Genomic DNA, 11,915 nt, shown 5'->3' on the forward strand with positions numbered 1-11,915 from the left:
GACCCAGTGTTCTGGAAGCTTCCAAGTCATGACGAGCAGGAGGGACAGGAGGAGCAGCTTGGGTGAGGTGCCACTTGGAATGGTCTTGAAGGTGGGCGGTGTTCACACAGGCAGCTGTGGGGAGGTGAGGACCGTATTCCAGGTAAAGGCTCAGCGGTCGGACAGCGAGAGGCCAGGACGGAAAGCCGGTTGGGTTCAGATGGCTGAGGCCTTGGGAGCCAGGAAGAAGAGTCCCCAGTTCATGAGACAACATGGGGCCCTAGCGGGTTCGTGATCTGATGTGGGGGTGAGGCTGTGATCGGGAGTCACTCTGCTTTCAGAAGGGACCGCTACTGCAACTTTCTGGACAGGAAGTCACGAGGGCCAGCTCCGGAGGTGGATGTGAGGATGAGAAGCAGAGGGAACGAAGCCAGTGGAGGTGGATTGTAGGACGTGGCGAAGGTTGAGGGTTGGCCATGGAGTGAGAGACAGGAAGGGGATGCAGACCAGGGCGTGGCAGAGAGGTGGGGGTGCTGGAGAAGCATCAGCTGCCGTGACAGATTGCCACAAGCCTGGTGGCTTAAAACAGCAGGAATTTATTCCGTCCCAGAGTTGGAGGCCAGAAGTCTGAAGTCAAGGTGTGAGTGAAGCCACCACGGTCCCTCCGAAGGCTCTGGGGGAGGATCCTTCCTGCGTCTTCCATCCTCCGGTGGCTCCTGGTGTCCTTGGCTCGTGACAGCGTCACCCCAACCTCTGCTTCCATCTTCATGTGGTTTTTCCCTCTGTGTGCCTCTGCACCCTCTTCTCTTCCAATAAGGACATCGGTCATTGGAACTAGGGTGGGCCTCCGTTACATCTGCACAGACCCCGAGGTTACAGCTGAGGTTCTGGGTAAACAAGAAGATTTTTGGGGGTGCTATTCAACCCCCTACACCAGCTGGGGTGGGGGTGGTGGACAAGGCCCATACGTTTCTGCTCGAAGGCCGTCTCGGGGAACCAGTGGGGACCTCCTTCCTCACTCTGCTCTTTCTTCAGCCTCCTCTTCTGCCTCACAGGCCTCTCCTGCCTCTGGAGGATGGGGACAAGGTGGGCCTCCCGACCAGGGTCAGATTGGCACTGGCTGTGGGGTTCCTGGGGTACGAGTGGCCATGAGGCTCCAGCTGTGCTGTCCCTGCCTAGTCACCTGTTCGCTGGCTTGTTTCTTGGGGCGGAGGCAACAGAAAAGAAGCTCAGAATTGGAGATGGGCAGCAGACGTGGAGGAAGGCAGGTCATCTGTGGGCGGGGTTTCGGCACAGACCACGCATCCCAGGCTGGGAGGCTCGGTGGCTCTGTAAGACCCAGTTCCCAGGCCCTGGAGCCTCTGGCCCAGGACACAGATAGGGGCAACTGGGGCAGGACCTGGGGTGGGTGGGGGTGGGCAGCCAGTGGGAAAGACCTAGTGTGGACAGAGATACTGATTTTTAAAGAAATGATGTTAATTAAGTTCAGATTTTTATGTGAAATCTTCGTGGCCCTTGGAACACCAGTTTGCAGCCATCACTCGGATCAGTGGGTCTCAAAGGATGGCCAGCTGCAGCATCACCTGGGTGCTTGTGAGAAATGCAGGTTCTCTTGCCCCACCCCAGACCTACTGAATCAGACTGTCTGGGGTGGGGTCCTGCCAGCTCTCTAGGAGATTCAGATGCATGCTGCCATCCCCCTGCTTGCGGCGAACCCCAAAAGTGCTCAGTAAATAAGCCTGGGCTGTGAATACTGCATCGCGTATTCAGATACTAGGGGCGAAGTTGTCTAGTCAAGATGATGAGCGAATTGGACAGATGGTGCTAGGAACAGAGATTAGTGGGGACTGGTATAGGCAGGGGAGACCCTGGGGTGGAAAGGAATTTTGGTGAGACCTTGAGAGAGGTCTGCGGTGTGAGAAGATACCCAGGGCAAGGGTGAAGCCCCCGCGGCTCGAATGACCTTGACCTGCAGGGGCGCCAAGCTGAGAGGGTTAATGAAGCTGAGAGGGTTAATGACGTAACAGCAAGACAGAAGTCAAGCCGATTCAGTTTGTTTATCTGTTCCTTTGTCCGAATATTGGGTCAAGCACACAAGAAGAGAGAGAGAGAAGTACAAGATGGGTTGCAACCTTTCAAAAAAAGAATTTTTTTCCCAGAGTTCTGTGAGAGGAAGGGCTGGTGGGGCACAGGGCTTGGATAGACCCGAGGATGCTCCTGGTGAGGGGTTCAGGGGAGCAAAGGCATGGCAGAGGCACCAAGAAGGATGTGGGCAAGTGAAGGTGAGCAGGCCGGGCTAGTGAGTCTGAGAACGGAGTCTTCCTCAGAGCCAGGGAGGTGAGTAGGGAAGGTCCTGTCTATAATTCTTACTCAACCAGGGCTGGATCAAGGAGGTGACTCAGACTGCCTGGCTGATTTTGGGGGTGGAAAAAAAAAAAAAAAAAAAAAAAGATTGCTTTTTACTATAACAATACAGATATTGATTGCAGAATACAAACTATGTCCTGCAAAATAGAAAGATCAGAAAAATCTCTCACAGAGATTTGGTGCAGCCCTTTCTACCACATTCCCTGTGCACACACATAATTAACAGAATTCAAGGCATGCTGGATGCCCACAGACGGAGCGCTGAGTCATGCTTTTTCAGAACTTCCCTAAGCCTATCCTGAGTACTTTTCTTATCGCATCAGCATAAAAGCATTCGTTCTTTCCCAGTGTGATTTTTATTGGCTGCACTGGTGGTTATTGAACATTTAGGCCATGCACAGATTTTCACTATGATGAAATCATGTTGCAGCGGACGTCTCTGTCCATAAATCTTTTGGTTTGTCTCTCTTTTTTTGGTTTTCATTCAGGTTTATTCCTAGAAATAAGTTTGATGAGTCAAAGGGTGTGGAGATTTTAAAGGCTTAGTGGGTCAAAGGGCGTGGACATTATTAAGTCCATTAATAACAAAAATTGCCAAATTGCTTTCCAGGACGAGAGCACCTGCCTCACTGCTTTGCCAGCATCGAGTGTTATTAAAATAAAATAAAACTAAAAAAAAACAAAAACCCATAATTTGAGAGGTAAAACATGGCATCTGTTTTAATTAATTTCTTTACTTTTGCTAGTGAGGTTGGTTTTTTTGATACGTCTCTTGCCTATTTATATTTTGTTCTTTCTGCTCTGAGCGACTTAAGCCTCGTTCACATGTGTTGCAAAATTTCTCAGATTTTTGTAAATTTGTTCAGTTATGGGAAATCACACAGGCTATTTTTGGAGTCACAGCGACCTCCAGTGGTGAAGGCTGGTAACGTTTGGAAGGTGGCTGCTCATTTGTTAACAGGGAGGAGAAACAGTCTGAGATTCACTTAGCCTCCCACCCAGAATGAGCAAACTGGAAGGGCCTCTACAAACCCACAGGGTGCATCTAACTGCCAAGGTCAGATAGAACAGGGAAGAAAATGGCTTCAGTCACCCGAGAGTCATTTATAGACTTGGAATTAGAATCCACATCTCCTGAACCTCCAGATGGAAAATGCAGCAGCAGGCTTTGAAAAGACATTAGCCCTGGACGAAGGGCTGAGGTTGCCCTGGACGAGGGATGGTGCCTGCCTCACGGCGCGGGGAGGGGTCCCAGGCAGGAGTGGGGAGGAGATGAGACCAACCCCAGGGGGCGGCTTCTGGGGGACACTGCTGGCCAGGAGTGGCCAGGCTGGATGGCTCGTGCTTGCCTGGCCTTGCTCTCCTGGAGCCCAGACCTCAGGGAGAGCATTGCCCTGGGGCTCTGTGCCCCAACCTCCTCCCGCCTCTCCTGCAAGGACTTGTGGCCAGGAACAGGGAGGACAGCTGTTCACAGCTTTGCCCACTAGGTGGTGTGAAGCGGTGCAAGTTGCTCATGTGTTCCTGTTGGATACAGATCTCGGGATCCTCCTTGGCATGGCCTTGGGGAACCAGGGTTTGGAGGTGTGGCCCTTGACCCCGAGCGAGGAGTGCGCCATCACCGGGTTTCTGCGAGACAAGCTGCAGTACAGGAACCGCCTTCAGTACATGGTAACCATGTGGGCACCTGCTGTGTCCTTCTTCCCAAGCCCCTTGGCACGTGGGGCGTATGGTTCTGGACACGGAGGGTCCCCCCTTGGCCCTGTGTCAGCCCTGAGCCAGCATGACCCCTTTCTCTGCCTCTCCGCCGCCCCCACCCCGCCCCTGCCAATACCTGGTCTGCATGCAGTATCAACTCCCTCCACCCCTCCCCCAACTAGGTCTGACCTTTGACCTCACCTCCACGTGGCATTCACCCTGGGTCTCAGGAATGGACTCCAGGAAACCTTAGGGAACCTCAGATACTCCGTATTGGTCGAGGAGTTAAGGACCTAGAAATTGGAACACAGGTTCTTTTGGAAGGGTGGCGACACCCACGTGGCACATGACTCTATGTGTCTTTTTTTAAAAAACAGCTTTATTGAGATATGATTCATATACCACACAATTCAGTCATTTAACTGTACGCTCAATGGTTTTGAGTACACTTGCAGAATTCTGCAACCATCACCTAAGTTTTAGAGCAATCTTTTACTCTTCCTCACCCCCAAAGAATCTGTTTCTCTCGGGGTAGCATGTCCCTCGTACTGGTTCTTGGCTGGAACTTCTGCCTTAACAGCAACTAGGTGTTTTATTTTAGGCTTCCCTTTGTCCCAGAGGAAAGAGAGCTGTCTTATCCCAGTGGGGAGCCAAGTGCATATTCTCTGTAGACGCCACCTCTGCCAGCCACCTCTGCCATCGTAGGGCTAAGCCTGGGTCCCCTCCTTCTACAGCAGATCATCTGGGGGTTTGGGGGAGCCACCTGTCTGAGCCATTTCTGACTCTGATCTCACGGTTTGTTCTTTACCTCTCCAGAAACACTATTTCCCCATCAACTACAGGGTCAGCGTGCCTTATGAGGGGGTGCTCAGAGCGGCCAACATCACCAGGCTGGTGAGAATCCCCTCCTGGGCTAGGGGGACACCCTGCCTCCTGGGACATCCCGTGGGCCTCTCTTGAGAGCCACATTGATTTGGCAGGTCCTGTTGCCAGGGGCCTTTCCCGGCCCCTCAAGCAAGCCTGCCCTTGGCCTAGGTCCGAGGTTGCCTGCTGTTCACAGTGCTTGCCTGGGGTCAGCTCCCTCTGGGGCAAGTGGGTGTGGGAGTGGTCAGAGCAGTGGGAGGAGGCCCAGAGGCCCATGTGGCAGCTTTCAGCGATTTCTCCTGTCCCCACAGCAAAGGGCCCGGGTTAGCCAACAGGAGCTGCGGTATCTGTGGGTCTGGGTGAGTCTCAGTGCCACTGAGTTGGTGCAGGAGGTGCTGCTTGAGAGCCACCCGTCCTGGAAATACCTGGAGGATGTGCATACACTGCTGGTAGATGTCCAGCAAGGCCTCATGGTGAGTGGGGCAGAGGTGTGGATGGGCAGGGTGTGTGTGTGTGTGTGTGTGCGCGCAAGGGCTGTTGAGGGAGGTCGTGAACACCTGGAAAAGTCCGGCATATCCTGAGGGTGTGGAAGAAATGAGAGAGAGGAGGAGATGGACAGGGCTGACCAGAAGGTGGGCTGGGTTGGGGGGCATGAGATGTGCCCGAGACCCTGCTCCAGACTCTGTCTCTGTCACTCTACGATCCTGGGCAAGTCATTGAACCCTGTGGCTTTATTTCTGCAGCTAAGGAAAGAGGTTCCTTTGGGAGAGAGAGAGGAGTTTGGGTGAGTAGAGGTGCACAGGAGGTTTTAAGATGATGAAATCCTTCTGCATGATACCGTAACGGTGGATACATGACACTATGCCTATGTCAAAGCCCATAGAACTGGACAACACAAAGAGCGAACCTTAGTGTGAGCTATGGACTTCAATTAATAATAATAATAATAATAATAATAATAATAATAATAAAAAAGAGGTTTCTGATACTTGCCTGCTCGGGAGGGTTGGTCTGAGGCCTCAGGCTATGTCCTCCAAAAACCCCGAAGAGTAAGGTGACTGGCGAGTGTGTGCCTGTGCAGGCCATGCGTGTGCCGTGGGACCCCTCCCAATACCCGTGTTACTCTGCTCCCTGCCCTCCCCCAGCCCTCCTTAGGACCTGCCTGCCCCCACCTGCTTCCCAGCCAGAACACCTGAGAGCACCTGTGAGCTTCTGACGACATCCATCTTAGGGGCTAGCAACTGCTTTTGCAGCTGCCTCAAACTCTTGAAATTCTGGCAGAGGTCAGGAGCCCCAGTGTTTTCCTTGGTGGCTTATTTGTACCTCTGAGCAGGGCGGGTGATGGAGCAGTCTTGGGAAAGTGACAGTTTTCCATCCTCGATTTTCCTTGAGTGCGTCTCTGGCTCTGAGAACTCCCAGGGGCTGGTTTGAGGGCGGGGAAGGACGTTGTGGGGCGGGCTAAGGCTCTACCCACCTGGGCTGTTCAGATTTAACTAGCTTTTAAATCTGTTCTAACGATGTTAGTGGCCTGTGACCTGCCCTGAATATGCCCAGCATCTGTCGGGCAGCGGGCCATGGGGATGGGCCCCCTTTCTCCTCCTCTCTCTGAGCCTTTGTGTATTAGTTTTATTTTTTAGGGCTGCTATAACGAATCACCACTAACTGGTGGCTTAAAACAACAGAAATGATTCTATCACCGTTCTGGAGACCAGAAGTTCATAGTCAAGGGCCACGCTTCCTCCACAGGCCCTAGGGGAGGGTCCTTCCTGCCTCCTGCAGCTTCTCGTGGCCGCTAGTGTTCCTTGGCTTATGGCAGCATCACTCCAGCCTCTGCCTCCGTCTTCACATGGCCTTTCCCTCTGTGACTCATGTCCTTTCTCTTAGATGGACACTAGTCATTGCATTAGGGGCCCACCCTACATCCAGGATGATGTCATCCTGAGATTCTTAATTAGTTTTACAGAGACCCCATTTCCCAAAAGGTCACTTTCTCAGGTACCAGAAGTTAGGAGGGAGACTGGGAGGGACACACAATTTAACCCAGTACACTTTATTTTTTAGGAAGGTCCTTCCCCAGATTCGTCCCCATATTTCTGGCTAGAGCAGCGGGGCTTCCCCCATGGCCTCCTCCCTGGCCTGCCCCCTGCAGTCATTTTTCAAATGGTGGGAAGAGAAGTCTCTGTGTAGTGCTTGGGCGAGGAACATCGAGCCACCCACCCCGCAGGAAACTTGGTACCTGCAGGAAGAAGGAGAGAAATTGGTCACAGGCCTCCCAGTCACAGGAAGCCTTGTCCTTCTTCTTGGTTTGCACAGCTCCAGGTGGGACAGCCCCCACGGCTCTCGGGATGTGGCCCTGTCTCTTCAGTGGCCCGCGCTTCTAACAGTTTGCTCCCTTCCAGGGTGTGGAGGTGAGCCCCAAGGTGGAAGCGGTGTTGTCTCTCCTGAGTGCCCCGGGGCTGAGCCTGAAGCTGGTGCGGCCCAAAGCCCTGCTGGACAACTGCTTCCGGGTCATGGAGCTGCTATACTGCTCTTGCTGTAAGGAGCTCTGAGGAGATGGGGCTGGGGGCAGGGGGCAGGTGGTTGGGTGTCTGGACCCAGGTCAGTGTCAGAGCCAGCTCCCTCCCGAGCATGCCCTCTGCTCCCCAGGGTGGCATTTCTGGAAGCTGAGGTGGGCCCTGGGTATGGGGACGAGAACAATGTGGCTTGGTCTAGGGACAAGGGGGCTGTTGACCACTCCTGCAGTCTTTTCTTTATCTCTTCCCTGCAGGTAAGGAAAGCTCTGTCCTAAACTGGCAGGACTGTGAAGTGCGAAGCCCTCAGCCCCACAGCCCGGAGCCCTCGTCGCAGTGTGCGAGCACCCAGCTGTACCCGCGGCCCCAGCAGCTCCCCACCTCCCTGCCCCACTCCCTGGGACCCAAGGCTGGCCCCCTTGGGCAGTGAAGCTGCTGCGAGCATAGGAGGCCGCCTGCCTGGAGTGGCCTTTATGGCGACAAGAGGGGCTCCCAGAGTTCACCTGGGCCTGAGATGGCGCTGGGCGGCGGCGATGAGCCTCCCTTGGGTGTTTTTCCTTTCAGAGGGATCCTGTGCCCAAGGAGGGCTCAGCCTCCTCCCACTCTCCAGACCCCACATGGTCTCACCTGGAAGGGCAGGGCCCGAGGGGCACCTGCCTTGGACGGGACAGGGCGCTGGGCCCTTTCTGGCAGTGTGAACTGTCTCCTGGGTGCAGAGGGAGAGCTGTGCTGGGCGGGCTGGTGGGCCTGGAGGGGACAGGACTCACTGAGGTGGGGGATGGGGCAGAGCCAAACGCCGCATCTTGCCACAGTGGGTGCTCTTCCAGTTCCTTTTTTTTTCTATTAAACACCCGCTTTCTTTTGGTTCGGTTTGGTTTGCATCTGAGAGGGTGAACCTGGAGGGGTGGGAGCCCCACCTCCCCTCCCCCCGGCCCTAGTGCAATGTGCAGGAGGAGGGGCGGGCGGGTCACCCTGGGCCTGGGTCTGAGGGTTCAGACTTGCGGTGGATGGAGCCTGGCCGGGGGCCGAAATGCTGGACATTTGAGGGACTGAGCTCCTCAGCCCTGGCTTAGCACGCAGGGCCTCGGTGTGCCCGGTGGGGCAGAGTGTCGTTGGGCTGATCCCCGGCAGTGTCCTCGCCACCCTCCCGCCCTCCATCTGGCTGCCCTGACAGCCCCCGGCATGGACAGAGCTGAAGCCGTCAAAAGCCTAGGTCCCGGCACAAGACCCAGCGCTGCCAGGAGGAGGCCGGGGCCCCCAGGGAGCCCCCACCCCAGTCTAGGATCTGGATGAGAAACGGGGTGCTGCAGGCGGCAGGTGAGCAGCAGCAGAGGAGGCCAGGCGGAGGCAGGGGTGTTAATTACAGTACAACTTTATTAATACTGGGATCTTCACAGTGCATTTGTTACTTGTAGCAGTGACTATTTAAATCGAGGGCAGGGTGGGGTGGATGGGGGTGGGGACCAAAGAGGATAATTTATCCAAAAACTGACAGAAAGAAAAAAAAACCCAAATGGTTCCGATGGGATGGGGGAGGACGGAGGGGGATGAAGGGAAGAGAGAGAACCAGGAGGGGAGGCCTGGGGCGGGGAAATAAATTAAAAGAAGGAACAAGTTAACAACAGCACCAGAAAAGTTACTTCAGTCAAAAGACTTTGAAAAGAATAATCCTCTGTACAAAATGAAAAATAAAATGAACGTAAAGAAGTCCCCCAAACCAAAGTCCGTGATGCGGGATGGTTGGCTCGGATCCCGGGGCGGGGGCGCGGGCCTACGAGGCGGTCGCTAAAGGGATGGGAGGTGGTCAAGGCGAGTGGAGGAGTTATGTACAGCCCTGGGGGGGCTCGGAGGGGGAGGGGGACGAGCAGGGGGGATGGCTATGCCCCCACCCCTCCCTGGGCCTCCGAAGCCACCCCCTCCCCAGGAGGCAAGCTCTTCCTCTCCAGGACTCAAGGACCTAGCCGCACCCAGTCCCCTCCGCTCCTTACCCTGCTCACGCCGCACTTCCCGCACCCTACTCCATCGGCCCACCTGGGCCAAGCTGATGCAGCCCTGGGGGAGGGGCAGTGTGAGCCCCACCCGAGGGCTGCCCACACTGGCTACGTGCTCTCGGCCCCTTCGGGCCCTCCCTCGCCCAGACCCGCCCCCCACCCCCAGGTGCCCAAACCTGGGCTCTGGGGTTGGCCGCAGCACTCTGCAAGGTCGTTCTCAGACCTAGTGACTTACAGGTACCATTCTCCATTGCTATAGGGGAGCCGGGAGCTCCATCCACTAGGGGGCATCCTTGGTTCCCCAGCCTCGCCTGGCTGCATTGCCAGGGTTCCAGCTTCTGGCACAAGAATTACCAGGATCTCCAGCTGGTGCTGGGAGATTCAGACCAAGCCTGTCAAGTCCAGACCAGGCAAAGCTTGTTCTCCTGACCCCAGGAAGCTCCTGCCCTTGGCCCTGCCACCCGTCGAGCCCAGCTCTCTGCTGCCTGCAGGACCTCAGGAGACCCTTTGCTTGCTGGAGGCGCACCTACTTTTACCTGCTTCAAATTGGCACAACTCGGTGCATGGAGGGAGAGGTGCCCCTAGCCTGCCCGCCCCTGCCTCCACCACCAGATGGGGGCGGAACTGCGGGTGGGGGTGAGGGGCGAGTCTTGGGACAGCATCTCCTCTGACAACAGAGAGTCAAAGCCCATCTCCCTGGACTTGCCCCTGGCCTGGCTGGGGTCCCTCTGCCCTCAGATGGGCCGAAAGCCCTGCCCCCCGGCTATCTTCAACCTTAATTTGGCTTCGCTCCAGACGCTGGATAAAACAGCTGCCCCCTGGATTTTGGGGGGCCAGTTCGGCCCCCCTCCTCCTGCCACAGGCCCATCCGACCACTGTGGGGCCCCCTGTCCCTCAGGCACTCTCGGACACACCCTGTATCGTCCACCCTGTCCCCCCACATAGTCCTTGTCCAGTCAGCTCCATTTTATTATTATCTTCATAAAATAACCCTCCACGCCCTCTGCAGCTCCAGCCCCCACCCTCGAAGGTGGCTGAAACCGTGAGCAAAGTGCCACCAGAATTAGTTTTGATCCGCCTAGGTGAGGACCACATCTGAAAGCAGCTCCTGGAGGGCTGCTCCGTGACCCCTGAGGCCTCTGGACTCCTTCCTTGCTGGCCCACTGTGCCCCCCACCTCAGCCATATCTCATGGGGGCAGGGAAGCCAGGACATGGAGGCTACCTCAGGGCCCCTTGGCCTCCTTCAGGCAGGCCCCCTGTATTTACTCCCCGAGACTCGACTTGGGCCCTCGGTCCCCGTCCCCTACGGTGGACAGACCTCCCAACCTGCCCCCACAACTGCCAGCCACTCCGCAAACCTTTTCAGTCAAATCCGTGACCTTAGCTGACTGGGCACCTGGCCCCTCCACGGCCACCCTGCCTCTCTGATGGACTGGGAGAGGCGGAGAAGGGAGAGCGGAGAGGGAGCTCAGTCAGGGGCGGAGGGGCCAGCATTCCGGAAAGGCCCGAGGCACTGCTGGCCCTGCCGGGTTGGCTAAGCTGTGGCACTGTGGGCCCAGGTGAGGTGGGTGGGATGGCCCTCCGCTGCGGGCGGAGGAGCAGGCTCTGGGGCTCACTGTGGGAAAGGCAGGGCCTGCAGGAAGAAAGAGGAGGGGTAGAGTAGGCAAGGAGAGTATAAAACGGGCTCCAAATCCAGTTCGAGGCCTGCAGGCTCTGTCGCAGCGAGGTTTGATAGAGAAGTCATTTCCTGTTTAAACGTCGAAATCCAAGCTGGGTATGTCTTTTCATAAAGTGGCTTTGCCTTGTGCGGCTTTAAAAAAAAAAAAAAAAAAGCTTGCCTGGCTCCGCTTTCTCCTGGCTGCGCCTCTGCTAGGAGCGGCCGCTGCTCAACAGCCAGGCCACCTGCTTCACACTTGGCCAGAGGGTGGCGCCATCACAAGATGCGGGGCGCCGACCTGTCGTTGGTGACGGTCCTGCGGAGCCGCACCCCGCGCCGGATGGCCACCAGCATATCTTCGGCTGGGGGGTCGCTGGTGGCGGCCGGGGGCGGGGTGGGCGTCTCCTGGGCGGGGGTGGCCGCCAGGGCGCTGGGGAAGGGGAACTGGCCCTCGCCCAGGGCGTGGGCGCCCGCCACCAGCTCGCCGAGCTTCTCCACCAGGCTGTGCCGGTTGGCTGCCAGCTGCTGCTGCTGCTCGTCGTCGTCCTCGGGCCCCGGCCCGGGGTAGCCGGCGGGCTCGGGGGCCGCGCTGGCCCAGGCCGTGTTGGGCAGGCTCAGCCTCTTCGGGGAGGCCTTCGCCAGGTCCGGCGCCAGCGGCGAGGCGGTCTCGTCGCTGTAGAAGACACACTCCTCGCTGCCCGCCCGCGTGGGCCCCACGTAGCCGGGGGAGTCGGGCACTGTGGGCGTCTTCACGGGGACGATGGGCGGCCGGATGGGGATGGGGCCGGCGCTGGAGAGCGCGCGGCGCACGGTGGGCTTGGTGGACGGCGTGCGGCGGATGGTGGCCACGC

At 56.9% G+C, this 11,915-nt stretch overlaps 2 protein-coding genes and 1 long non-coding RNA gene across 6 annotated transcripts in view; 1 reads left to right on the forward strand and 2 right to left on the reverse strand.

Annotated features, from left to right (window-relative positions):
* IL34 (interleukin 34) overlaps positions 1–8,279 on the forward strand; it is a 35,987-nt gene extending 27,708 nt beyond the window's left edge. Inside the window, exons 1-7 of one of the 4 annotated variants that reach the window (XM_023523637.1) lie at positions 1–62; positions 590–870; positions 3,881–4,014; positions 4,858–4,935; positions 5,217–5,378; positions 7,305–7,440; positions 7,673–8,279. In XM_023523637.1, coding sequence (XP_023379405.1) covers positions 747–870; positions 3,881–4,014; positions 4,858–4,935; positions 5,217–5,378; positions 7,305–7,440; positions 7,673–7,845 — 807 coding nt within the window. In that variant the 5' untranslated portion in view covers positions 1–62; positions 590–746 and the 3' untranslated portion in view covers positions 7,846–8,279. The remainder of the gene's footprint in view (positions 63–589; positions 871–3,880; positions 4,015–4,857; positions 4,936–5,216; positions 5,379–7,304; positions 7,441–7,672) is intronic. The other 3 variants (XM_023523638.1, XM_023523636.1, XM_011380649.2) reach the window with 3 other exon arrangements.
* On the reverse strand, positions 6,940–8,120 carry LOC111731791. The gene is made up of 2 exons (XR_002777320.1): positions 8,043–8,120; positions 6,940–7,141 (listed from the first exon to the last, which is right to left on the reverse strand). It is a non-coding gene; the product is annotated as an uncharacterized LOC111731791 (long non-coding RNA).
* Positions 8,280–8,769: 490 nt separating the features above from the next.
* Positions 8,770–11,915, reverse strand: part of MTSS1L (MTSS1L, I-BAR domain containing) — a 28,300-nt gene continuing 25,154 nt past the window's right edge. The window contains exon 14 of the mRNA XM_023523661.1: positions 8,770–11,913. Within this exon, the coding sequence (XP_023379429.1) occupies positions 11,341–11,913 (573 nt within the window). The 3' untranslated portion in view covers positions 8,770–11,340. The remainder of the gene's footprint in view (positions 11,914–11,915) is intronic.

This window comes from Pteropus vampyrus, unplaced genomic scaffold (assembly GCF_000151845.1).
Source record: "Pteropus vampyrus isolate Shadow unplaced genomic scaffold, Pvam_2.0 Scaffold399, whole genome shotgun sequence".
NCBI lineage: Eukaryota > Metazoa > Chordata > Mammalia > Chiroptera > Pteropodidae > Pteropus > Pteropus vampyrus.